The sequence below is a fragment of the Gymnoscopelus microlampas genome (genome assembly GCF_963454915.1).
Source record: "Gymnoscopelus microlampas genome assembly, chromosome: 4".
Taxonomy (NCBI): Eukaryota; Metazoa; Chordata; class Actinopteri; order Myctophiformes; family Myctophidae; genus Gymnoscopelus; species Gymnoscopelus microlampas.
This window is the reverse complement of record NC_139941.1, coordinates 5,338,703-5,365,938: the sequence shown is the minus strand read 5'-3', so window position 1 is coordinate 5,365,938 and position 27,236 is coordinate 5,338,703. Positions and strand designations below refer to the sequence as shown.

At 41.5% G+C, this 27,236-nt stretch overlaps 2 protein-coding genes across 2 annotated transcripts; one reads left to right on the top strand and one right to left on the bottom strand.

The window, feature by feature from the left end:
• Positions 1–12,233: 12,233 nt before the first annotated feature.
• LOC311043673 (H-2 class II histocompatibility antigen, E-S beta chain-like) lies at positions 12,234–22,803 on the bottom strand. Its single transcript, XM_084055003.1, has 5 exons — positions 22,588–22,803; positions 21,591–21,658; positions 19,776–19,889; positions 19,258–19,314; positions 12,234–12,278 (listed from the first exon to the last, which is right to left on the bottom strand). Exons 1-4 carry the CDS (start codon positions 22,743–22,745, stop codon positions 19,277–19,279), a joined length of 378 nt encoding a protein of 125 aa, XP_083911129.1. The 5' UTR covers positions 22,746–22,803; the 3' UTR covers positions 12,234–12,278; positions 19,258–19,276.
• Positions 14,708–15,349, top strand: LOC311043107 (uncharacterized protein). Its single transcript, XM_084054284.1, has 2 exons — positions 14,708–14,752; positions 14,825–15,349. The coding sequence occupies exon 2, from the start codon at positions 14,828–14,830 to the stop codon at positions 15,266–15,268; it is 441 nt and encodes a 146-aa protein (XP_083910410.1). The 5' UTR covers positions 14,708–14,752; positions 14,825–14,827; the 3' UTR covers positions 15,269–15,349.
• Positions 22,804–27,236: the final 4,433 nt, after the last annotated feature.

Sequence of the window (27,236 nt, the reverse complement as noted above, 5' to 3'; positions counted from 1 at the left end):
AATAACGGCTTTCTCAAAACTGCACACCCAAACTGCAAACCTCACAAAAATGCTAAACCCTACTCTCCCTTTGCAAGATGACACTTTGCCATCAAATCTTTTAACTGTTCACAAAATGGAACTCGTGTTTTCATTTGGTACACACAGCCATATTTTCAAATGACACACACATACCATTCATTGAGGGGAGGCATGCGTTAATCCGACAGACCTTTTCTCCGACTATGTGGCATCCGCGTGCGGTTAGGGTTAGGGTGCGGGTTTGGTTCGGGTTTAGTATTGGAAACGTCGGAGCGCTGCGCTGTCGGAGGAATGCGCTGTCGGACTAACGTACTGCACCCTTCATTGAGTACACACAACTAAGCATGTGCTGCACACTACCAAACATTTACAGCACACTGCAGGGCAAAATTGAAAACACAATCATATAAATGGAACACACCATATGAATGACAATGACTCTGGAGAATGAGACATTTCTCCTTTTGTAAAATGACTCTGTGTAGGCCTACTTTTTTCATAGTCAAACATAAAACAAAACACAAATATGCAGCCAAAAATGTTTATTTCTCTACATGATTTAGGCATCATGCCTCCGGTTCTGGCCATGTCCTAGGCAATGTTCTCCCTGTCTAAGCAGCGTTGGAAGAAACGCTTCGAGTGGCGCATGAAGCCCTGACAGGCCTCAATAGTGACTAGGGCTGCAATCGATTTTCACGATTTTTGTATAATGACATTTTTCGATTTTGAATTGGAAAAAAACATGTTTCAATCGAGAATCGTTTGTTTTGAAAAAATCTGGAAATAATCGGAATTGTGACCCCAAGAATCGGAATCGAATCGAATCGTGAGATAGCAGAAGATTCACAGCCCTAACAGTGACGTCGCCACAAGCCTCCTCCATGGTCTGGAGCAGTGGGACCCGGCTCTGTGGGTTCCGTTCATATACCTTCCACCTCCAAGCTCAAAAGAACTCCTCAATGGGATTCAGGAAAGGAGAATAAGGTCGAAGGTACAGAAATACCTGGCGTGGTCCTGGAACCACTCACGCACTGGAGCAGCCCGGTGGTGCAAATTGCTCAGCATACCTGAATGTTTAGAGATTTGACTATTTGTGTGATGCAGATTGATGCTTTGAGATTTTACGTGAGAAGTGTGTGCAACAACTGAACATTGTGTAGTGTTTGGACAACAAGGTGTGTTGTAGATTGATGCTTTGAGATTTTATGTGAGAAGTGTGTGTGTGACGGTGGCCAGGTTGTCACATGTGACTTGCCACTTCTTTCTAGAATGCTGGCACTCTTTACTCTTTCTCAATAAAGAAATAAATAACAATACACATTAAACTCACAATAATAAAATATCAGTTGCACAATAAAGTGCGGGGTGCGTAATTACTGTGAGAATAATAATGATTGTCAAATACTGCAAGACTACGCCACCCTTTTGTTTAAGAGGTTGGGTCCTCTGTAACACTTTCTTAGGCTATTCACAGGTTCGAGTTTACCCAGGTAAGTATAACACTTTTGAATGAGAACAACACTTTATAAAATATCCCTCGGAGAAAACTGGACGGAAACAGGTTTGTATAAAAAGGTAATTAATTTTATTGTCCTAATACAACGGCATCTATAAGCCATAAAACAATGAAAAGCATAAACAAAAATATAACACTAAACACTAAAACCCTCAACCTCCTATGGCGCCCGCTAACTAACTAAAATACACAATCACAGGAACTCAACAACAAGGCTTAAAACACAGGGCTTGTGCAAATTTAGCAAATAAATATAAATCTAGCATAAAGTGCCTACTTCTACTGAACCAGTAAAGTGACAGGTGCTGATTTAAAGTGCTAAATACTCATCACGGTTTGAATGCAAAAGGTGGGGAATGTCCTTATATGGGTGTAATGGATCGGGGGTTTAGGCCAGGAATCTCTGCCTCTTCAGTTCTTCGTATGCGCTGCCTGCAATTATAGAAACTAGAACCAGTTCATCTGTTCAATGTAACTTCACATGGGAGGATTAGGACCGTGGTTTTATAAAGGTAACGTTGCATAGGAAGGTACTTACACGCACGCCAGACTTAACGTCTGGCTATGAGTGTGTAGAGCGCGCAACGTTATCGCCACTGGCCGTCTCCTCTGCTCCTTGGTTCGGTTCGTCTCCTTTTCCTCCCCGTCGCTCTCGTCTACCGCTGCGGCTTCTTGTCACTGGAAGCGGGCACGTCTCAGCTCACCGTCCGCTGCTTGTGGCTTGGTGCGTCTCGCTGTATCCTTGTTCTCCACCTTTGCTCCGTGGCTCTCCTATACCTGTGCACAACCTGCTCCCTCGGCTGTCACCTTCACACTGCCCTGTGTGCCTGTCTCTCTGCTGTCCAAATGCCCGCGCCCACTTTTGAACAGTGTGGACCACACCCTATCCTACTCCCATTCGCTCTGCCAACAGCGTGACCTGGGGACATTGGCTGGCTGGAGTCACACGGTCAAAGTCATGCAGCCTATCATGGGGTTCATTGTCAAGTGTCTCAGGGACCGTGGGGAAATATATTGCCAGGTTAAAACGTTCAGTGAGAGATTACATAGGATACATTTAAGATGATGGTTATTTTCAGTGCATTATACAGGTTTTTACGCATCAATAAAATAGTACAACATTCATTTTCATCACTGGTTTTTGACCCTGTCACATGTGCAACAACTGAACATTGTGTGTAGTGTTTGGACAACAAGGTGATAATGTAATTGACATCAGAGTGTAAAGAAGGAAAGTAAGAGTCTAATGCATATAAGGGAGTGTTAAGTAGTGCCAAATTGGTCGAGCGATTAGTACATGAAGTTAAGGTTGTGAAAATTGTGCCGAATTTTTGCTCTTTGTGTGTTAACAATTGTGAAAAACTGTAAACTGCCCCGTTGTAACTACCATGGTCAATGTAGTCGGTGCAGTGGATGCATTTGTAACTTCTATGGACTATGTAGCTTACATACAAGAAGACTCTTCTCACCGGTGGAATCTACCAACAGCCCACGCTACCTGACGGCCAGGTGGGACTTCCAGGTCCATGAGAACAACAACAGAGAGAGCTTCAACACCAAGCAGCAGTGCAATACCAAGAAATTTGTTTCCTCTGGTGATCCAGCCTATAGGACATTATACCCACAGACTGGTTGTTGGAGGGTTTCCAAATATTGGAAATGGTTTTCCAGTATTGTTCTGTCTCTGCTGCCATGTATGGCAGCGCCGCCACTACTTGTGCCATGATTTACATGTGTGTTGTATCATGAGGACATATGATGAGTGACATGTTGTATCATGAGGACATATGATGAGTGACATGTTGTATCATGAGGACATATGATGAGTGACATGTTGTATCATGAGGACATATGATGAGTGACATGTTGTATCATGAGGACATATGATGAGTGACATGTTGTATCATGAGGACATATGATGAGTAACATGTTGTATCATGGGGACATATGATGAGTGACATGTTGTATCATGGGGACATATGATGAGTGACATGTTGTATCATGGGGACATATGATGAGTGACATGTTGTATCATGGGGACATATGATGAGTGACATGTTGTATCATGGGGACATTATGATGAGTAACATGTTGTATCATGAGGACATATGATGAGGGACATGTTGTATCATGAGGACATATGATGAGTAACATGTGTGTGTGTGTGTGTGTGTGTGTGTGTGTGTGTGTGTGTGTGTGTGTGTGTGTGTGTGTGTGTGTGTGTGTGTGTGAGTGTGTGTGTGTGTGTGTGTGTGTGTGTGTGTGTGTGTGTGTGTGTGTGTGTGTGTGTGTGTGTGTGTGTGTGTGTGTGTGTGTGTGTGTGTGTGTGCACAGATCAAAAAGGTCAATGTAGCCTAATAAATAATGCAGTTTAAATAAATGAAATTGCAGGTTATCCCTGTGCAGAACATAAACCAACCTGTGGTGTATTTGTAAGTTTAGACATGCTTAAGGATTCTTAGCCAGGAAAACAAGCTTAGTCACTTTATCCGCCTTGTAGATCTGCTATTTTCAAATGGCTGAAATGTATACAGGGCTGAAGTGGTTAATGTGTGTTCTGTAATACTAATCAAAATCTACAGTAACTAATAACTAAAGTTTTCAAATAATTGTAGTCGAGTAAAAAGTACAATATTTGCCTCTGAGATGTAGTGGAGTAGAAGTAAAAGTACTGACAATTAAAAATACCCCAGTAAAGTGAAAGTACCTAAAAATTGTACAGTACTTAAGTAAATATATTTAGTTACTTTCACATCACTGGATATCATTAAGAAGGTACCATGCAGAGAATCATACTCTCAACACCTTGGAGCCCTGAGGCCTCCTCAATGAGGAATGAAAAGCTTTCATGTTTCTTATAGACACACTTTACAGATCTATAAGTCTCTCAGGCTGTGCTGCTTGTTTCCTCCCTGAAGGCTTTTTGTTCTTTGTAAATTGTGCTGTTTGTCTCTGGTCTTACATTTCATATTTGTCCCTTAACCAGCAGTCTATTCCCACAGTGTTGAAAATTAGTCATCCTAGAGAGCAACAGCAACCCTCTCCCTGGCCTATTCCCATGGACTGGATCCACCCACCTCACCTGCTGTCACTCCCTCTCAATCCCTAATCACACCTGTCCTCACTCACTCCTCATTAGTGGCCGGCTATACTGTCTGAGTGCCTGTTCCTACCAGTTAGAGTTTAGCAGCAGCAGCAGCAACTCCAAATTGGAAACCCTTTGTCCTGAACTCTCTCCTTAACCTATGGTTATGAAACCATCTGTCCTGGACTCTCACCTAAACCTATGGTTATGAAACCCTCTGTCCTGGACTCTCACCTAAATCTATGGTTATGAAACCCTCTGTCCCGGACTCTCACCTAAACCTATGGTTATACGTCACTGAAGTGAGTTGAGTTCATGATTCTCATATGTTGTATTTATTGGTTTTGTGATAAATGTAATTAATAACTGTATGGTAACTCTGTCCATACATTTACCAATGTACCATGGTGATGTTGAATACCCTGTGAACCAGTCAAAACTACAACTCTTACAAATAGAAAGAAAACATGTGTCACACAAATCGGCCTCCTGGTGGCGCTATAATAGGGCAACGTTAAAAGGGTTTCATTTGTTCCTCAACGTAGTGTGAACGTGGGGTGCAGTACGTTAGTCCGACAGCACATTCCTCCGACAGCGCAGCGCTCCGACGTTTCCAATACTAAACCCGAACCAAACCCGCACCCTAACCCTAACCGCACGCGGATGCCACATAGTCGGAGAAAAGGTCGGTCGGATTAACGCATGCCTCCCGTGAACGTGTACAAAGTTTCATCGCACTCTGACGCTGCGTTCATGATTTGCATTTTGTTAAAAACGGTAGAAACGTTAGATGTCAATCTTAGCTGATGTAGCGCTTTGTGTGAAATGTGGGGCAGAAGTTCTGCTCTGGCATCCAGGGAGTGTGTGAGCACAGTTTAGATTACACATGTTAGACTGAAGACTGATCTACAGTGTGTTGTGTTGCGTTGTTGAAGGTATTGAGTAGTGATTGGCTGGGTGGGGTTTCCATCAACCAGTTTATATGGACATTATTTACATGAAGCCCTGGATGGAAACGCATGACATTTTAGAAAAACAAACATATTTAGCAAAAAAAAAGGAGAAATTGGAAGGAGGTGGATTTTGTGGCTTTATCGAAAGAATAAAAACGGGGGATGGAAACACAAAGCATTTAACTCACCTGACTCACTATAATGTAATATTTGTATTATAATTGGTATTTTTAATGGGCCTGTATCATAAGTAGAAGTCACGTTGGTTTTTAATACCTTTCCACATTTCCAAACCAAACATGTCTCCAAACATGTCTATGTTTTAATTGTAGGTCCAATAAATATATTTTCTTCCAATAAATAAATTCAGATGAATGAATGCCACTGTATGTTCATTGACATGTTCTATAAAGTACACTTTAAGATAAGATCTTAATAAGATCATCTCATGATAATACTCATCTACATTAATAGGTTTGAATGTGTGCCATTTGATACTCCATTAATTCACATTTTGCACTTCTTCTCTGATGCTTTGTTTCCTCATATGTAGCAGTTAATAACTTTATTCAACTTTAATAACTTGATGCTTTGTGTCCTCCATATGTAGCAGTTAATAACTTTATTCAACTTTATTAACATGATGCTTTGTGTCCTCATATTTAGCAGTTAATAACTTTATTCAACTTTAATAACTTGATGATTTGTTTCCTCATATGTAGCATTTAATAACTTTATTAAACTTTAATAACTTGATGCTTTGTTTCCTCATATGTAGCAGTTAATAACTTTATTCACCTTTAATAACTTGATGCTTTGTGTCCTCATATGTAGCAGTTAATAACTTTATTCAACTTTAATAACTTGATGCTTTGTTTCCTCATATGTAGCAGTTAATAACTTTATTCAACTTTAATAACTCTCATGCTCAGGTGGGCAAAATAGTGAAGAACTGCTTTGGAGCCAATTGTCTCTAAGTTAATATGGTTCATGAATAGGACTGTTTCCAGACATCCTGATTGAAAGAAAGGTTCAATGCAACAGGATAGATCAATCTATCCGACCACAGCCTCACAGAACAAGAAAAGACTGTTCTCAGTAAAGGACTCACCTTTGCCCCTACAAACACTGTTGACCCCTTTACTCTCAAGGTAGATACCTTTAAGTTTCTCCGTATATTACACCTCAAACATTTATTTTACAGACCTAATGTCTTTAACAGTAATAGTGTCAGTATCTGTAACCCCAATGTAAATGAATCTGTACCTGAGACTGTCAGAGAACCTACCCCTTTTAAAAAGAAGTCATCCTTTCTTCCCACATCCAATCTTAGCCCTTCCATTACCACTTGTGGGCAATTGGTAGATCATGACCTGGCTAAAAAATGCCTAGAGATTAAAGTTAAACCCAATAAGACCAAAACTGAAATGGAGGCCATACATGATCTTGAATTAAGAAAATACATTATTATACGCCCAGCCGATAAAGGTGGCGCAGTAGTAGTCATGAGTTTTGATAAATACAACATGGGTATTTTAAGTCCGCTCACTGACATCTCACATAAGGAAAATATTTTTTTGGTCAAAGATCACCCTGTGTGCCCAGTAATTTATGCTGTTCCCAAAATTCACAAAACCCTAGAGATTATTTTGTCTAATAACTTTTACAAGTACTCTGGTAATTTTTATTTACAATGCCAAGGGACTGCTATGGGTAGTGCTTTTGCCCCGTCATATGCCTGTCTGGTCATGTTTTTTTGGGAAGAACGATTTATACATAACCCTGTAAATAACATATTTCTCCCTAAAATAGTTCTATGGCGTCGGTACATTGATGATGTGCTCTTGATCTGGAAGGGCACCGTAGATGAGCTGCAAGCGGTCCTCCTGTATGTAAACTCCACCACTAGGTACTTAACCTTTACCTTGGAGTTCAACAATAATGAAATCCATGTCCTAGACCTCACCATCTTCAAAAGTAGTGATGGTCTGTTTGATTCCACTATCACTATCTACCGAAAACCACTCAGCAGGAATACTTTACTAAGAGCGAACAGCAATCACTCTAAACAACTCATTCGTAAGATTCCTATTGGCCAATACCTGCGCCTTAGGCGTAACTGTAGCTCTACTTGGAATCTAAAGCTACAGATCTCACCAACCGCTTCATAGAAAGAGGCTCTAACCAAGTGGACCCAGACGCAGCATATAATAGAGCTCTACATACAGACAGAACGTCCCTACTCATAAAAAGCCCAAACAGACACACACTCGACTCTGTTTCTCAACACAATACTCTCCAGCAGCAGGGTTAATTAAGAATGCTTTCCTAAAACATTGGCACGTCCTAAAAAGTGATCCCAAACTTGCAAACAGGTGTACTGATCCTCCTCTCTTCTCTTTCAGACGCTCCAGAAGCCTCAGAGACCGTCTTGTCCACTCGTACATGAACATCCCCCCACCCCCCCACCTGGCTCCCTAATCCCCCACAGGGTTTTTATAAATGTGGTAATTGTGCTCAATGCTCTAATTCATCAAATTCTAAATGTTTTACCCATCCACGTACTGGTAAAAAATATTAAATATCCTCATTTATAAATTGTATCTCAACCCATGTGGTCTACAGTGTATATGCTCAAATGTCCCTGTGGACTGGCATACATTGGTCAAACCAAGAGACCACTTAAAGTCTGTATAGGTGAGCATAAAACTGCTATTCGCACCAACAACACAGAATATGCCATGGCCAGGCACTATAAATTAGCAAACCATGGCTCCCCAGCATCCCTGAAATTCTGGGGAATATTTTCATTTCATCCTCATCACAGGGTGGTGACATAATTAACAAACCGCTTCACAGAGAAGCATTGTGGATCCACAACCTTAACACTTAAGAACCCAACGGTCTAAATGAAGAACTGAGCCTTTCATGCTTTCTATAGACGGTCCCTGACGGTGCGTTTTAACAGCGGGCAACTCTGGGCGATGCCGGGCGTTATCGCCCAAAAAGATAAAGAAAATCCATCTTTCATCGCCCCCCCGCCCACTTCGCCCGATCGCCGGCTCTCATAGACTTTCATTATATTTTGGGCGATGTTGCCCGGCATCGCCCGAGAGTTGCCCGCTGTTAAAACGCAGGGTAAGGCTTCCTGACATGTTTTGTGTGCCTTTTATTCTTGAGAGTGTTTCCCCTATTTGTGTGTCTTAACAATGTAAAAATTGTCAAAAAATTGTCTAAAGTGTTTTTGCATTGGCCTAATATTCTTTGGCCCTTATCTTTATATGTACACTGTTTTAAACTTACCTTATTATATGGTTACACTATATTGTATATCCTGTAATGTGTTAAATGGTCCATATGCCCAGAGCTAACCCTAATCATCACTGATTGTCTCAACCTTGAGACTGTGACGTGTAGTACTAGGTAATTACCACTAAACAGAGGGCCATCCACCATTGGTTTATTGAGAGCACAGCCCATGCTCACCTCTGTGTGTATATATATATATATATTTATATCGGGTGCAGTACGTTAGTCAACTTTTGCTTGCACTTAAATAATAAAAGGCTTAAATTGTCCGTGTTGCTCCAGCGTTCATCTATTCTGCAAGGTTTCACAGCCTCTGCACAACCAGCAGACTAGCAGCCCAATGGCCACCAGACATTATGTGTAAAACATGTTTCTGACTAAAAAGTGTTAAAAAGTATTTAATGTCCAACAGAGACGTGCAGAGAATGTTACAGGGTGAGGGGCTAAAACTGAACTGAACTTTTGTTTTGACATTTCTAGACAGATTTAGAATGTCTGTAGAATGTCTCACATCAGAATGATAGGCTGTTTGTCACAAGGTGAATATTATTCATACAAAATCTGTAAATATAACACTGTTGTGATGTCATTATTCAGTCTTAAACCTCAATATTTGCTCCTTTTCTCATTAACTTTCATCTCACCTCATGCTCTCATGACCTCATCTCTCCTTTTATCTTGTTTCACAGAGAGAGAGACCCTTACTTGACATATAAGATATAAATGAACAGTAGTCTATATAATACTTAGTTTTCTCAGATGAAGACGGACCACTGGCCTGGACATGTGTGCAGCCGGGTTTGGCTTGTCTTGATATGCTTCGTTGCGCGTGGTGTCGTGCGGCGAAAATAGCCGATCTACAAGCTCACAGTGCATCGTACTGAGACACGTTGTGAGCTTGTAGATCTGCCATTTCCGGTGCGTGACACCACACACAACTACGTATCAAGCCTTTACTAGAGATGCAGCGTACGGCATGGATTAACCCATTAAAACCAGGAACCTATCTGTGTAACCATTTTAACCATTATTTTATACTTTGGCTATTCAAAAATAGCAGATCTACAAGCTCATAGCGCGGCACCGAGTGCCGCGCTATGAGCTTGTAGATCTGCTATTTTTGAAAAATCGTGAAAATGTGTGCACATCTCTGAATATGTATATTTTTAAAAGCACTTTTTTAACTCAAATCTGTGCTTCTGGGGGTCCCTGGAACAACATATTTTGAGATGGGGGTCCGCGGCCAAATACATATCATTTTGTGGAAAAATGTTGTACATTTGTAAAATCCCCGGAGGCAAAGATTTGAGTTACAAATGTTTGCTTTAAAACATATGTATTCAAATAGTTGTACAAATTCTCATGATTTTTCCAAAAATAGCTTGAGCTTGTAGATCTGCTATTTTCTAATAGCCAAAGTATAAGATAATGGTTATAGTGGTTAAAATCTAAAATGCTTTCCCGGTCTTAATGGATTAAGAGGACAATTCTTTCAACATAAAACGCTGTATTCAAGTTCAGGAGAGTTCAGTAAAGACAATGATCTTGAACGCTGCCTTCAGGTACGACATGGAAAGGACACATGGTTCAGCACACCTGGGGAAAAACACATTTGGTGGATGTGGAGGTTGGCTTCTCTTGTATTTCCTCTTAACAGACAGTTAAGAGAAAATACTGTATGAGTGAAATGTAAGAAAACATGAGGCCCAATTATGTTTCTTATTCCTTTATTGATATTGTGACATTCCATTCAAACCAAGCAAATTAAAGCCAAAATCTAACATCTGAACTTCAATGATATTATCTAAAATCATATTTAATTATTAGTTAGTTTCAAATCCTAGCATTAATCTATGTTGGTGATATTATGAGAAGATTCCTTGTTTGTGGTAAGTTGTAATGAGATCTGCTCCCCTGCTCATGATTACATATAAATCATTACTTAATATAAATGATTGCATGTCATCAGTGTTTCCCATTAATGTCCTATAGACTGTGGGAGCCCACCATTGTCTAATTTGGGTGGACCTGGGTCCACCCATAACCTCAGACCACCCTGGAGGGTCTGGGTCCACCCATCACAGGAAAACAGTGATGTCATAATGATCGTAACACATTAATTATCACACATTATAAATTATTACATAATAAATGACTCATGGTCAATTATAAAATAATAAAACCTTTTTCACAAACATGTCTGACTGACTTCCATTCAGATGGATATCCTCCTATAATTTGACAAACCTCTGAGAGCAAAAATGTGAGCCCGGTTCTCCTCAGTGGCTGGAGCAATTGATCTGAATTTGCACACAGTCATTGACCATTACCATCTGAACTCAACTGCGAAGCCCTTTTTTTCAATGTCATCAAATCTCAGCCTATTATTAGCGTTTATGTGTCAAACAATTCGCGCAAGAAACAAGCAGCAAGGTTTATGAAAACAAGGCCAAACGAAGCGAGCCCTAAAAGCAACGAAGCGAGCCCTCCAAGCAACAAGGTCTATGAAAATAAGGCCAAATGAAGCGCCTTCACACATATACATTGCCTCTTGGAAAACAGCCGATCTACAAGCTCACAAACGCGTCCCCACACCCACCTGCACTTTCACAACCAACGCCAAAAATACACTACCACCAATATTGCCCCTAAACCGCTTACAATAGGCGAAAACACCAACTTCTGCACTCCGAACGGGGTTGTGTGTGTGTGTGTGTGTGTGTGTGTGTGTGTGTGTGTGTGTGTGTGTGTGTGTGTGTGTGTGTGTGTGTGTGTGTGTGTGTGTGGGGGGGTGGGTGTGTGGGGGTGTGTGTGGGGGGGGGGGGGAGAGGGAGACCGGCCGCGGGGGAGGTGGGGGACGCTTCGCCACCATTACATTACACACAATGTCACGCCGTTGACCGCGGGGAGGGGGGCGAGGGGGTGGGCGGCGCGACGAGACGCGCAATAACCCCACGTTTGCAACTACTTTCGCCTGCGCACTTCACCGGGTATGGTCTAGGTAATATTAATGTTATGAAGAACTCTGATTGTGTGTGTGATCATTTATTTCATGTTTCAATATAGTGTAGAACTGAAATATTATGTTTGTGTTTTCTGACGACAGAAACTATACAAAGTCATTTGATGAACCGCCCACACTAATTGGGACTCCCTTTGATGTGTTGCCCAGCTGGCGCCTAAACCCTGACCTTTAACCTCACAAACACTATGTTTATAAACCGAACCTTAACCCTAAACCCTGACCTTTAACCTCACAAACACTATGTCTGTAAACCTAACCCTTTACTATATAACATATAGTATTTAAAAGCTGAATTGACGCATGTATTTTATCCTCTCTCCACCAGGGCAGCGATGACTCTCTGCTTCTCTGAAAACACACCCAGGTGTTCTGTGAAAAGACAATAAACCAATAAGAATCAGAATGTATTAACTGTGTAAGTAAGTAAGTAAGTACATTTTATTTGTAGGCTATAGCGCTTTTCACAGAGAGGACTCACAAAGTGCTTTACATACAGCAGAAATAAAAACAGCAAAAAACATTCAATGATTAGAAGCAGAAACAAAAACACAATGCACCTCAGAGAAAAACAATACAGCAGACATACTGTATATCACCATTGGAGGAAAAGCTCAATGACATTACCCAAAAGCATGTTGAAACAGTAGTGTGTTTAGCTGATTCTTAAAAATATCCACAGACACTGCAGCTCTCAGGCCACGAGGAAGGGCATTCCAGAGTCTAGGTGCTACAGACTGAAAGGCTCTGTCACCTTTGGTGATTAACCTGGTACGAGGAATGACCAATAGACCCTGGTCCGCTGACCTCAGGGTCCTGCTGGGCACATATGGTTCCAGTAAGTCAGTTAAATATTCAGGAGCCTGGCTGTGCAGAGCTCTAAAAGTGAGCACCAGGACCTTAAACTGAACTCTAAAATGTATAGGAAGCCAGTGCAAAGATGCCAAAACTGGGGTAATGTGACACCTTCTGCTTGATCTCGTTAACAGTCTTGCAGCAGTGTTTTGAATGAATTGCAGGCGGTCGATGGATGTTTTATTGAGGCAGGTGAGAACCGAATTGCAGTAGTCAAGCCGAGAGGAAACGAAGGCATGTATGATCATTTCTAGGTCAGAATGTGAAACAATCTGTAACGGACCCGACGACGTCAAGACTTTTATTTTGAAGGCTCTAACAGGAACACGGAAGCCAGCGTGGCTGGCTACCTGAAAGGGGGCTATTTAAACCTAGCTCAGTGACAGCATGGGCAGGAGAAATGTTTGTTGCGGACGGCACAGAAGGAAAGGACTGCAGAGAGACTATATGTCTAATATAGACCTGAAAGAATGGTCAAGGAAAGGACTGCACAGAAAATGTTTATTAATGGACCTGAAAATATGGTCAAGGAAAGACGGACGGTTTCAGAACTCTGCCAATAGCGCCTAGCTGGGGGAGGCATGCGTTAATCCGACAGACCTTTTCTCCGACTATGTGGCATCCGCGTGCGGTTAGGGTTAGGGTGCGGGTTTGGTTGGGGTTTACTGTTTAATGTCGGAGCACTGCGCTGTCGGAGGAATGCGCTGTCGGACTAACGTATGGCACCCCTAGCTGGAAGGGGAAAAAGGTATTATTTTTGTGTAACTGTTTTATTGTTATGGTGGTTAATGTGTCTAATGGTATTGATAATGTATTGATGATGTTTAGGAGTTTATATGAAGTTATGTTTGTCATGTTTTATTGATGCAATGATGTTTATGAATTGACTTTTGATGCATGTATTGTATGTTTTCTGTTCAAGTTTTCACGTTGGGAATACAAATAAAATGGTAAACTCATCAGTCGAGCTCCAACTCCTTTTATGTCCAGCTGGGTCCGCTACAGTGAAAACTTCACCCATCTTCTCTACATCTACCGAGTAGAAACTTCACCCAAAGGGCCTACACCTGCAATAAAATGGACTTCTCTGAGGCATCAAGACTCCACTACACTATCACAGTCGCATGGAGCTGGTGAACAATTGCACAAACACAAACACAACTGATACATGACTGAGCATTCACAAAGTTAGGAACAAAACGAAAAAGGACTTCTACGGATATTGCATTCTCTCAGTAGCTCATAAGTGCATATAGGGGCTGCTGAAATTCAGTATGGTTTAAATGCAAATTGGTTAAAGGCATATATGAGTTCCTTTTTAATGTTCTACAGTGTTGTTGTTTGTAATACAGTTTTCTAAGGTGCATTTTGGTTTTATTGTCTTTGTTTATGGTTATTCACGGTCTTTCAGTTATTTATACCTTTACCCTGTAACTTAAACTATCACTGTAATTTGAATGCAAAATGTCAGACATAAGCATGATGGTTAAGGAATCAGATATCCATACAGACTCAGGGATTGAGAAAAAGTAAAAGAGCTTCTCTGCCTATTTGACCAGTGGAAGGTCCTGGTACGAGTAACAAAGAAACAGTTAAAGTCCAATGTTGCTGAGAGTGACCCAAAACTTGTCATTGACACTTTGGAGAAAAGTAAAGACATTTCTAAATGGTATTCTGAAATCCGAAAATGCATCACACCAGAAATTGGTCTACGATGGCGAGTGGATGCATGTGAATCTATAACAAATGTTCTTTTTGAAATTGTTCATGGTTGTATGGTAGATGGAAAATTTAATGGAATGGAAGTGCCACATTTTCATGAATGGTTTAGTTATGATCCTTTTCACTCCACACCCTCATCTGAGGCAGCAGCAGAGCTCACCACAAGCGAAGCGGAGGATAAGGCACGGATGGATCAAGTGGAGCAACACAAGGAGAAACGGCCAGGCCCGAGTGCTCTGCAAGACAAGGGAATCAAGGAACACCTGGAAGTGGTGGAGGGAGCAGCAGTGGAGCCCAAAGACCAGGCGATGGAGGGAGCAGCAGTGAAGCCCAAAGACCAGGCGATGGAGGGTGCAGCAGGGAAGCCCAAAGACCAGGCGACGGAGGGAGCAGCAGTGAAGCCCAAAGACCCAGCCCAGCAGGGGGCAGCTGGCCTGGGCTCAGATCCCAAGGCACCTGGGGATTCAGTTGAAGCTGACGCTCCGCAGGTCGGAGGGGCCGAGACTCATGCCGTCCCTCAGAATCAAGTCCAGGCTGCTGTTCGGAGTCCAGAGGGCCAGGCCCCAAAAGCAGTGGCTCTGGTGGCTTACAAGAAGGACGCCAAGGAAGATGCCCCAGCTGCTGCAGTAGAGGCGGAATGGGGGCTAGAGGAGTGCCACTGCGACGAGGACAACCAGATGAAGCACAGGCTTCCCTGCCTAAACACCAGGTGGGAAACCTGGTCAAGGTGGGAGAAGGACTCAAGGTGGGAGAACAATGGTACAGGTCATTGTTACCTTGTATAATAATTCTAAATGCGTCTGGGGTCACGTGATTTTGATTTGTAAATAATTTGTAATTTTTACTGTTTTTAAAATCACTGTATGATTTGGTGGGAGTGTAACGGACCCGGCGACGTCAAGACCTTTATTTTGAAGGCTCTAACAGGAACACGGAAGCCAGGGTGGCTGGCTACCTGAAAGGGGGCTATCTAAACCTAGCTCAGTGACAGCATGGGCAGGAGAAATGTTTGTTGTGTAATTCTTTTTGTGTAACTGTTTTATTGTTATGGTGGTTAATGTGTCTAATGGTATTGATAATGTATTGATGATGTTTAGGAGTTTATATGAAGTTATGTTTGTCATGTTTTATTGATGCAATGATGTTTATGAATTGACTTTTGATGCATGTATTGTATGTTTTCTGTTCTACTTTTCACGTTGGGAATACAAATAAAATGGTAAACTCATCAGTCGAGCTCCAACTCCTTTTATGTCCAGCTGGGTCCGCTACACAATCGACCTAAGCTTCGCAATATTCCTGAGGTGGAAAAAACAGGTGCGGGTCACTGATTTAATGTGTGTGTCGACTGTCGAGGAGCATGCCCTGATCAAAAATGACCCCAAGATTCCTGAGGTTGGGGCTCACATTGCTTTTGAGGGACCCTAAACAATCAGCCACCTTGGATTTAACGCCATCAGAGGCCACAATGAGCACCTCGGTTTTGGCCTCATTTAACTGCAGAAAGTTGTTTGCTAACCAGGCCTTAATGGCAGACAGACACTCATTTAAAATAGTAATATTAGAATTAAAATTATCAGGGCAGTCAGGGTTAAACGAGCAATACAGCTGGATATCATCCGCGTAAAGGTGATAGGAGATGCCTTTAAAATAATTTATAATAAGTTCTAGTGGGAGCAAATACAGTGAAAATAAAATTGGACCAAGTACCGAGCCTTGGGGGACCCCACAGGAAAGGGGGACAGACTTCGACACATGAGGGCCTAATGCAACAGAGAAATATCTACCAGAGAGGTAGGACTTGAACCATTCCAGGGCACTCCCTGAGACTCCCACCCAATTTCTGAGCCTGTTGGTCAAAACATTGTGATTTACCGTGTCAAAAGCAACACTAAGGTCCAGTAGTACTAAAATGGAGCATTTACCAGAGTCGGCAGACATCAGTAAATCGTTAGATACTCTTAAAAGTGCAGTCTCTGTGGAGTGTTGTTGGCGAAAGCCTGACTGGAATTTTTCAAAAATATGGTGTTCATTTAAAATAGCTATAAGCTGGTTGGCAACATTTTTTTTCTAAGATTTTGGACATAAAAGGTAACTTCGAGATAGGCCGATAGTTACTTGGTAACGAAGCATCCAGGCTTGGCTTTTTTTTAAACGGCTGAACGATTGCCTGTTTGAAATAGGCAGGGACCTGGCCAGAGACCAACGAGAGGTTGATGATGGAAAGCAGACATGGACCAATAGTGCTAAAAACGTCCTTTAACAGAGAGGTTGGAATGATGTCTAAGGGGCTGGTGGAGGTTTTTGTGCTACTCACCAGCTCTGTTAGGTCATGGAGGGAAATGGGTGAAAGGAATTCAGAGTAGACTGGCGGTTTGGAGATGAAGGTTGGATTGAGGTGGAGGGTGTAATACCTGCCCTGACACTGGCAACCTTATTGATAAAACATTGTAGAAAATCTTGACAGTCTTCTGCAGAGAAAACAGGTGTGACAGGAGATTGTGGACTGACTATGGTGTTAATGGTGTCAAAGAGGACTTTGGGGTTTTGTTTGCTGGATGAAATAAGGTTTGTGAAGTAGGCAGCTCTCGCCTCCTTAACCATACTGTTAAAATCAATTAAAAGTTTCTTAAAATGAAGACGGTGTACCTCAAGCTCAGTGGATTTCCACTTTCGCTCAACACACCTACAGTTGCGTCTAAAACGACGAATATCCTCATTAAACCAGGGGGAGGACTTTAAAGTGTGAACAGTGCACGGATTTGAAGGGGGCAACTATATCTAAAATGTCAGAACAGTGCAGGTTAAAAGCATGAACTAAGGTATCGATGTCACCATTAATAGATGGCACCACACTGCTATCATAAGCAGTGGAGAATCTTTCTGCCGACATGTCATTGATCATGCGCGAGCGCTTAACTTGCTTGGCCGTTATAGTGTCAGTTTTAAATATTAAGTTAAAAAGTATGCATTTATGATCGCTTATTGTCATTTCCTCAAAAACAATATTATCTATGTCTAAGCCAAGAGTAAAAACAAGATCAAGTGTGTTACCTCTGTTGTGCGTGGGGCCTGAGACATGTTGGATAAAATTAAATGATTCGGTGATACAAATACAATTGGTGGCAAAATTATCATTGAGGTTAAAAGTTCGCTAAAATCGGTCAGAAAAGAACTGTAAAAACCAGGGGGTCGATAAATTAAACTACAATAAAATGGGTTTGTGTGCCCAACTTTGGTGATTAAGAGTTCAAAGGAGCTGTATGTACTATTGGAGCACACAATCCTGGAGGAGAAACAGTTCTTGTGCACCAGGGCTATGCCACCTCCTACACGACTGGTGGTGGCATTTGACCGGGAGGGTCTGGGGGCACAGGTAAAAGAAAAACATGTTAACACTTTAGAATAACCTTCCCTTATAATAGTAAATTAATCATTCCCAAATGATTAGTTAATGTGTTAGTCATAACATAAATAGTTAATAGATCATGAACAAGTTATTAGTAAACTAGTTAAAAACCTAACCTCCCAGCAGCCTCCCTGCAACTACAGTAACCATCAAAGTAGAAACAACTTAGTCCATTCAAACATTTGACCAATACTTTGTCAATAGTGTATCTTAGTAGGAAGGGCAGCTCAGTTGGTAGAACACTCTCCTTTGGACCACAAGGTTCTGTCTTTGATCCTGATAGTGATGGAATGATCAGTGTTTTCAATGAACTGAATCATTGTCTACAGTTCACTGAAATGTTGTGTTCAATGAACTGAATCATTGGGTTCAGTTCACTGAAATGTTGTGTTCAATGAACTGAATCATTGGGTACAGTTCACTGAAATGTTGTGTTCAATGAACTGAATCATTGGGTACCGTTCACTGAAATGTTGTGTTCAATGAACTGAATCATTGGGTTCAGTTCACTGAAATGTTGTGTTCAATGAACTGAATCATTGGGTACAGTTCACTGAAATGTTGTGTTCAATGAACTGACTCATTGGGTACCGTTCACTGAAATGTTGTGTTCAATGAACTGAATCATTGGGTACTGAAATGTTGTGTTCAATGAACTGAATCATTGGGTTCAGTTCACTGAAATGTTGTGTTCAATGAACTGAATCATTGGGTACCGTTCACTGAAATGTTGTGTTCAATGAACTGAATCATTGGGTTCAGTTCACTGAAATGTTGTGTTCAATGAACTGAATCATTGGGTTCAGTTCACTGAAATGTTGTGTTCAATGTACTGAATCATTGGGTTCAGTTCACTGAAATGTTGTGTTCAATGAACTGAATCATTGGGTTCAGTTCACTGAAATGTTGTGTTCAATGTACTGAATCATTGGGTTCAGTTCACTGAAGTGTTGTGTTCAATGAACTGAATCATTGGGTTCAGTTAAGGGTTAGTGAAATGTCACTGAAATGTTTATTTCAAATGATTAGTTCAGAGTTTGGCTGCATTGTGTCGTCTCTTCACTTCCTGACTGAATAACCTGAACGTCCTCTCAGGCTATGGGATCTAAACTCCTGCACGCTGAATGGTCCAAACTCCAAACCCCCCCAGTGTTGTCTGATACAACAAATCATTTGATTATTCAATTTGATTATTATTCATTCTTATAAGAAATTAGGCAGAAGACACATGATAATGTGAATTCACGCGACCGGGATGTTTTACCAGGCTAGTGGTTTCACTTCTTACACAAGCATGTTGTTTTGTGTATGTTTTATAGTTTTATATTTACAGAAAAAAAAAGTACAAGGAAAGAGGAAGTGAACCTGGGTGTGTGGGAGGGGTCTAAAGATCGTCATTGGTTGTCGGCACCAGAATACGACCTGATAGAAGAAGAAGAGACATTTAAAACACACACACAAATAAATCCTATGTACTGTATTGTGTATATTTCTCCATAACATAAATGCATAAATGTACACACAACAACACAATAACACAACACACAACAACACAACATTAGGGTTCAGTCATCAGGGTCACGTGTTGCATCAGAACTAATGTGAACATTTGACTCTTATTTAGGACTAAATGTAACACTGATGTATTAAAGCTAAATGTGACAACATAGAACACACTTTGACCTCTAACTAAGTCGTCTAAACTGGTCTAAACCGGTTCAGGTTCTAAACAAATATAAACCAGTTTAGGTTGTGGCTTTACATGTTTGTTTGTTTGCATTTCTGTGAGGGTTCCACATGTCATGTGATCCTCTGTTGATCTGACCTCATTTCTTCCACTGGTAGTATAATAATTAAACATGTTAATTAAACATGTTAATCACCTCGTTTCTTCCACTGGAAGTAGATGAATCCAGACAGGAACAAGACCAGACCCAGAACCAGACCTGATGCTCCCATGGCCACCTTGTTCTTCACTGACTCTGGCATGGAGAAATCTGTCAACACAAAGATTATATTATAACAAGAAAGAAAATGACTTGAAGTCATATTCTACCAGGTGCTCTGTGTGTGTGTGTGTGTGTGTGTGTGTGTGTGTGTGTGTGTGTGTGTGTGTGTGTGTGTGTGTGTGTGTGTGTGTGTGTGTGTGTGTGTGTTTTCAGAGACCTGATTACTTGTTTTTCGGATTGCTTGTTTCTCTCGCCAAACCTGGCAACAGAATTTGCGACGCTAAACGCTAATAATGTTTTTTATATAAGTGGTGGCAACATTTTTAGACACCACACAGGTCTTCCCAACAATAGCGAAGATTGAAGTCAGTGTGAACATGGCCAAATAATAACTTAATAGCCAAACCAGGTCTAATGAAGCACGCTAGCATTTAGGCTAACTGTCCTGCCTGAGGCTGCAATACAACTTGCACTGTCTGCAACTGTTGCAGTGTGAATGAGGGGAGCGGACAGCGGAGCGCTGTTACTGTGGGGGGCGGGCCGTCTCCCCATTCGTGTGGCCATTGGCTTAAAGGAGTGAAGGACAGCCAGGACAGCCAATGACAAATAGTTGTCGCTTACCCATAGCTTGGGAGGACAAGGTGCAGAGTATGGGAAAATATCCCCATTGGCTTAAAGGACAGCCAATGACGCAAATGTGTCGAAAATGTGTCGAATGCAAATCTGTAATCTGTCGACTAGTACTCTGCCTCTTCTTAGACTCAGGCGCTCTTCGAGCACCTGGTAATAATTATATGATATGATATGATATTGTATTATTACAGTAGATTAAAACACCTTTTTCTTCATTGACTCTATGGAGTCATCTGACAATAATATGACAACAACCAAACAAACAAACAAACAAACAAACACAATCTGTGATATAAAACAGAGTACAGTACAGTTAAACTGTGCAGTAAACAGATTACAATAAAGTCAACTATATCAGTGGCCAACTACTGAAGTCATGTAGCAGCCAACTATGTTTTATTGTGTATAATATGTTTAGTACAGGTAGCTAACATGTGGATGTGGGAGCAGCCATTAGTAAACTAAGATGATGGACCCATAGAGGTATAATATAACTAGAGGGAGGATTGCCCCGCCCCCAGCTATCATTTCAATGAATGTGCTCAGTGGCGTTTTGAAGCACCCGGAAGCCTGCCGGAAGTAGAATTATTGAGTCGATTTTGGGTTAGCGTAAAGTTATGAGCATGCGCACTAGTGTCATTTTTGCGTTCTACGGCAGCCCGTGTGTCAAAGATTGAACGCGAGATATTTATGAAATTAACTGGAGATGCCTATGTATATGTAAATGCATATGTATTTATGTATAATATGTTTACATATTTATATCTATATATATAAATATATATCAGTATGTTTTGCTCGCGCATGTATTTCTCCCCGCCTGCAGTTCCAGCTTTGGCCACTGGGGTGGCGGCTTCAAGATTTCTCAGCGGCTCTGGGGGCTTGGATGGACCTCATCTAGACAAGACACTTATAAGCTCTAAGTAGGTGAGGCTCCAGGAGTTTAGGTTTTCATGTATTTGTATTGTTTTTTTTATGGAGTGCTGTTTTTACTTTCTGTAAAACAAATATACCTTCAGGTACAAATAGAGAATAATCCTTTAACCCTTAAAACAGAGTGTAGTGTAACACATTACAGTAGAGTACAGTAGAATACAGTAGATTACAGTAACTGACCCCAGTCCATCTTGATAGGCGCGGTCAGGCTGGGATGTTCCACCATGCATGTGATCTTCTCTCCTGATCTGTAACACACACACACACACACACACACACACACACACACACACACACACACACACACACACACACACACACACAGACACATACACGCAAGCGCACACACACACACACACACAGACACACACACACACACAGGCACCATAGCATTAGGCCGTTATAGGCATTAAGATAAGCTTATTCTCCGCCTAAAATAATCATGACGTGCATGTGTCATCAAGTTGAATGTGTGTCCATGTGGATCTGCTCAGAGCTGAAGCGGCCCCTCCTCCGCGCCCGGTCTGGCAGTGAGTGAGCAGCTGTTAATTAGCACTAACATTACGACAGATTGTGAAAGTAGCCGATCTACACGATGAAATACACCGCGATTCAACACATTGATCTTTTGAACAAAATCAGTGAAAAAAACTATTTTGGACTATTTTTGTGTAGGAGCATGCATGCCCTGCTGGGCTCTCCTCCGCTCTAGTGTTTATAGTGTATTGCACTATTTCCTCCCCATTGCAGGAAAAATAGGAAGGCAAGAGGCAGAAGAAACTTAGTAACGAGATACACGCATTATAGCGGGTCTCCGTGTGTGTTCGTCATGCGTGTGTGTGTGTGTGTGTGTGTGTGTGTGTGTGTGTGTGTGTGTGTGTGTGTGTGTGTGTGTGTGCGCGCGTGTGCGTATGCGTGTGCGTGTGCGTGTGTGTGTGTGTGTGTGTGTGTGTGTGTGTGTGTGTGTGGGACCTACCAATTAATGGGCCATTTTCAGCAAGTGAGTAACACTTGTTTTATTTTGAAAGAATATATGTATAGGTGTCTACTAAGTGTGTATTTCTATATATAGGTGTCTGTTAGGTGTGTACCTGGGTGTGTACTCCAGGTAGGAGTGGTAATGGTAGTACCAGTAGAGGTGTGTATTTCTATATATAGGTGTCTGTTAGGTGTGTACCTGGGTGTGTACTCCAGGTAGGAATGGTACTGGTAGTACCAGTCTCCATCAGACAGCTCATCGGTAGAGGAGAGACCAGAGGTCAAAGGTTCTTGACCTCTCCACCAGGTCACCAGGATCACTTTAGGATAGAAGTCGTAGCTGCTGCACCTCAGCATGTGAGTGTGTTCACCACGACGAGGGGGAGTCTCTGACTTCAGACTCACTTTGGGCTCCACTCCTAAAAAAAGATGATTATTATTAAGGTTTCGAGGCCAATAGGCTCGAAGCCTTATTACATCTGTAGGAATTCATGATCTTCCGCCGGTTTTGCCAGTTCTGGCCTAACCGCGTGGTCACTTTTTATGAAATTCGGCAATATGGTAGAGGGCTATGCCAAACGGCGAAAACCCGAAACTCACAAACATTGGCCAAAGGGTGGCGCTGTAGCACTCAATTGAAATATGCCAACTTTGAACAGGTACAACTCATGCCCTGTTTGACCCACAGCCATGAAACTTCGATGCACACATGCGTCTCCTCATGCCTAACAACTTTCACTGTTTGACTTTTGACCTCTGACCTTTAGATCTCCCACCATTTCGAATTCTATGAAAAGCAGTAAAAAGCAGTAAAAATCAAACTCCTCCTGGGATTTTTGAGCAATCTGTACGAAACTGTCTACACATGAACTTTGGACCAATGCCGACAGAACTAAGCAAGCGGATTTTCCATAAGTGAAAACGTTAAGCTTTTATAAGCCAATGAAAATTGCATGTTTTATGACAATTATTCATCTGCCCCTAACACATACATGCAGACTCACATTTATTTGACACTTTGCAATATTGTAGAGGGTCCTTCCAAGTATCACTGAAACCAATCTTACTCCAATAGGTCAAAGGGGGGCGCTATAGCAATTTTTTGAAAATGCAAACTTTAAACAGGTAAAAGTCATGCCTCGTTTGGCCGACAGCCGTTAAACCTGCTTACACATGTGCCTTGACTCATGAGGAACACATGTATCACTTTGACCAGTAAGCTCTGCCCTTAGATTGTCTGCAATTTTGAGCAGTTTGAAAAACATTTAAATCCAGGATTTCTGAGCAATTTGCGTGAAACTGTGTCAAATAAATGTTTGAGGCCCTTTTTCACAGGTTCAGGTGTGTTGGTTCAATAGCTTGATCGCTTAATCATCTGCCTTAAAACCACAGCGTAGCCGGTTCGAATCCCACCTCATGTAGACTTAATTATAATTGCATTGCACACAACATGACTGTATCAATGAATACATGTGCAATTGTTAAAGATGACGAGAAATGCATACTTGAAAGTAGTTATTTTCAATGTATGACGTACTTCATTCTCCCTTTTGTTTTGTTTTGTTGGATTCTCCCTTTCCACTGTCTAAGGCTGTGTATTGAATAGCTCCATCAGTAGAGTGTGAGTCTCATGTGCCGAAGGTCCCTGGTTCAAATCCCACTTATTACAGTTCACATTTAAATTGTATTGTAATTGCATTGTACAAAACATGACCCTGTTAATTCAGACATGTGCAATGTTTAGACAATAACACGAAATGCTTTTGAGAGTAGTTGTTTTTTTATGTATGACATACTTTCTTGTGAAAATAGCCGATCTACAATCTCACACCTTTTTAGATAGCAACGCGTTGTGAGCTTGTAGATCGACTATTTTCCACTAGTTTCCATTCCGAAATATATTGAGCAGTTTGAAAAACATTTAAACCAAGGATTTCTGACTAATTTGTGTGAAAGTGTGTCATGTGTGTGAACTCCCTTTTCATTAGTACAGGTCTGTTGGCCTAATGGCTTAATCATCTGCCTTGATACCGCAGAGTCGCCGGTTCAAATCCCACGTCATGCAGACTTCAACTCAATTGCATTGCACACAACATGATTGTATCAATGAATAAACATGCAATTGATAAAGGAAATGCTTATTGAGAGTAGCTATTTTCAATGTATGACGTACTTCATTCCCTCTTTTGTTTTGTTTTGTTGGATTCTCCTTTTTCACTGACTAAGGCTGTGCATTGAATAGCTTGATCAATACACTGTTAGTCTCATGTGCCAGAGGTCCATGGTTCAAACCCCACTCGTCACAGTTTACATTTAAATTGCATTGTACAAAACATGACCCTGTTAATTCAGACATGTGCAATTTTTAAACAATAACATGAAATGCTTTTGAGAGTAGTTGTTTTTTATGTATGACATACTTTCTTGTGAAAATAGCTGACCTACAATCTCACACCGGAAGAACCTATAGGACGGAAAAACCTATAGATATCAACAGACACCATCAGGGAGGCCATATCTTTAGCTCAATGAGAAGAGAGGCAGCCTGTGAATCCATAGGTCGCTGGTTCGATCCCTGTCCCCAACAATGCGTTGAGGTGATCATCATTTGGAATTCCCCCTATTCCCATGGATTGGATCCACCCCTCTCACCTGCTCTCACTCATCACCAATCACACCTGCCACATGCACAGTACAATTTTTAGGTACTTTTACTTTACTACTCTACTCTACTACAATTACAGCAGATGACAGCTTTAGTTACTTGTTACTTTGCAGATGTAATTATTAATACAACACCTACAGTAACCACAGTCACAGTCTGTCTGTCTGTCTGTCTGTCTGTCTGTCTGTCTGTCTGTCTGTCTGTCTGTCTGTCTGTCTGTCTGTCTGTCTGCCACTCTGTCACAGTCTGCCAGTCTGCCAGTCTGCCACTCTGTCACAGTTTGCCAGTCTGCCAGTCTGCCACTCTGTCACAGTCTGCCAGTCTGCCACTCTGTCACAGTCTGCCAGTCTGCCAGTCTGCCACTCTGTCACAGTCTGCCAGTCTGCCATTATTCTCGAAACCGCTCATTGCTGCTTGCAGCTATATTTATTATTATTACGGGGCCAGAACTCAGCTCTGGACCTGTTTTGTTATTGGCAGTATTCTGTCACTTCTTCTGCCACTTTTCGCAGTTCTGGCTGAACCGTGCAGTCGCTTTTTACGAAACTCGGCCATATGGTAGATGGTCATGAAAAACGATCAAGAAATACTTCTCACAATCTTTCGTCCAAAGGTGGCGCTATAGCACTCAATTGAAAATGGCAACTTTGAACAGGTACAACTCATGCCCTGTTTGACCTAGAGCCATGAAACTTGGATACACATATGCGTCTCCTCATGCTGAACAACTTTCACCCTCTGACTTTTGACCTCTGACCTTTAGATCTCCCACCATTTTGAATTATATGAAAAACAGTCATTGGCTCCTAACTTCTGCATTTTTTCACTTATGGAAAATCCGTTGGAATTTTTTGTAGGCAGAGGTCCAAAGTTCAAGTGTTAAACGTTTCGTGCAGATTGCTCAAAAATCCCAGGAGGAGATAGATTTTAACTATTACAGTTTTATGAAAATTATTCATCTGTGCCTAAAACATACATACAGACTCACATTTCTTTGAAACTTTGCAGAAATGTACAGGGTCATTCCAAATATCACTGAAACCAATCTCACTCCAATTGGCCAAAAGGGGGCGCTATAGCAATTTTTTTGAAAAGGCAGACTTTAAACAGGCATAAGTCATGCCTCGTTTGGCCGAAAGTCGTGAAACTTGCTTACACATGTGCCTTGACTCATGAGGAACACACGTATCGATTTGACCATTAAGCTCCGGCCTTAGATTTTCCGCAATTTTGAGCAGTTTGAAAAATACTTGTTTTTGCCAGTTCTGGCTTAACCGTGCATACGCTTTTTACGAAACTCGCCCATATGGTAGATGCTCATGAAAAACTACCAAGAAATAATTCTCACACTCATTCGTCAAAGGGTGGCGCTATAGCACTCAATTGAAAGTGCCAACTTTGAACAGGTACAACTCATGCCCTGTTTGACCTACAACCATGAAACTTCGATACACACATGCGTCTCTTCATGCCCGACAACTTTCGTGGTCTGACTTTTGACGTCTGACCTTTAGATCGCCCACCATTTTGAATTATATGAAAAACAGCCATTGGCTCATAACTTCTGCATTTTTTCACTTATGGAAAATCCGCCGCTTTTGTTTTGTCGGCAAAGGTCCAAAGTTCATGTGTAAAATGTTTTGTGCAGATTACTCAAAAATCCCAGGAGGAAATAGATTTTAACTATTGCAGTTTTATGAAAATGATTCATCTGCCCCTAACACATACATGCAAGACTCACATTTCTTTGAAACGTTGCAGTAATGTAGAGAGTCATTCCAAATATCACTGAAACCAATCTCACTCCAATTGGCCAAAGGGGGGCGCTATAGCAATTTTTTGAAAATGCAAACTTTAAACAGGCAAAAGTCATGCCTCGTTTGGCCGAAAGTCGTGAAACTTGCTTACACATGTGCCTTGACTCATGAGGAACACATCTATCGCTTTGACCAGTAAGCTCCGCCCTTAGATTGTCCGCAATTTTGAGCAGTTTGAAAAACACTTAAACCCAGGATTTTTCAGCTATTTGCGTGAAACTGTATCATCTGTGTGATCTCCTTTTTCACAGTTCCTTGTCTGTTGGTCCAATGGCGTCTCCCTTAAATGAGTGCCTCACAATCTCAAGGTCGTCAGTTCAAGCCTCACTTGCAGACTTCATTTAAGTTGAATTGCAAACAACATGA

Coding starts and splice junctions, on each gene's coding strand:
- LOC311043107 (XM_084054284.1), top strand. CDS start 14,828: ATGGAGGGTGCAGCAGGGAAGCCCAAAGACCAGGCGACGGAGGGAGCA.
- LOC311043673 (XM_084055003.1), bottom strand. CDS start 22,745: ATGCTGAGGTGCAGCAGCTACGACTTCTATCCTAAAGTGATCCTGGTG. Junction 21,659..22,587: donor TACCTGGAGTACACACCCAG/GTACACACCTAA, acceptor TGTGTGTTACAG/ATCAGGAGAGAAGATCACAT. Junction 19,315..19,775: donor CTTCCAGTGGAAGAAACGAG/GTGATTAACATG, acceptor TTCTTCTATCAG/GTCGTATTCTGGTGCCGACA.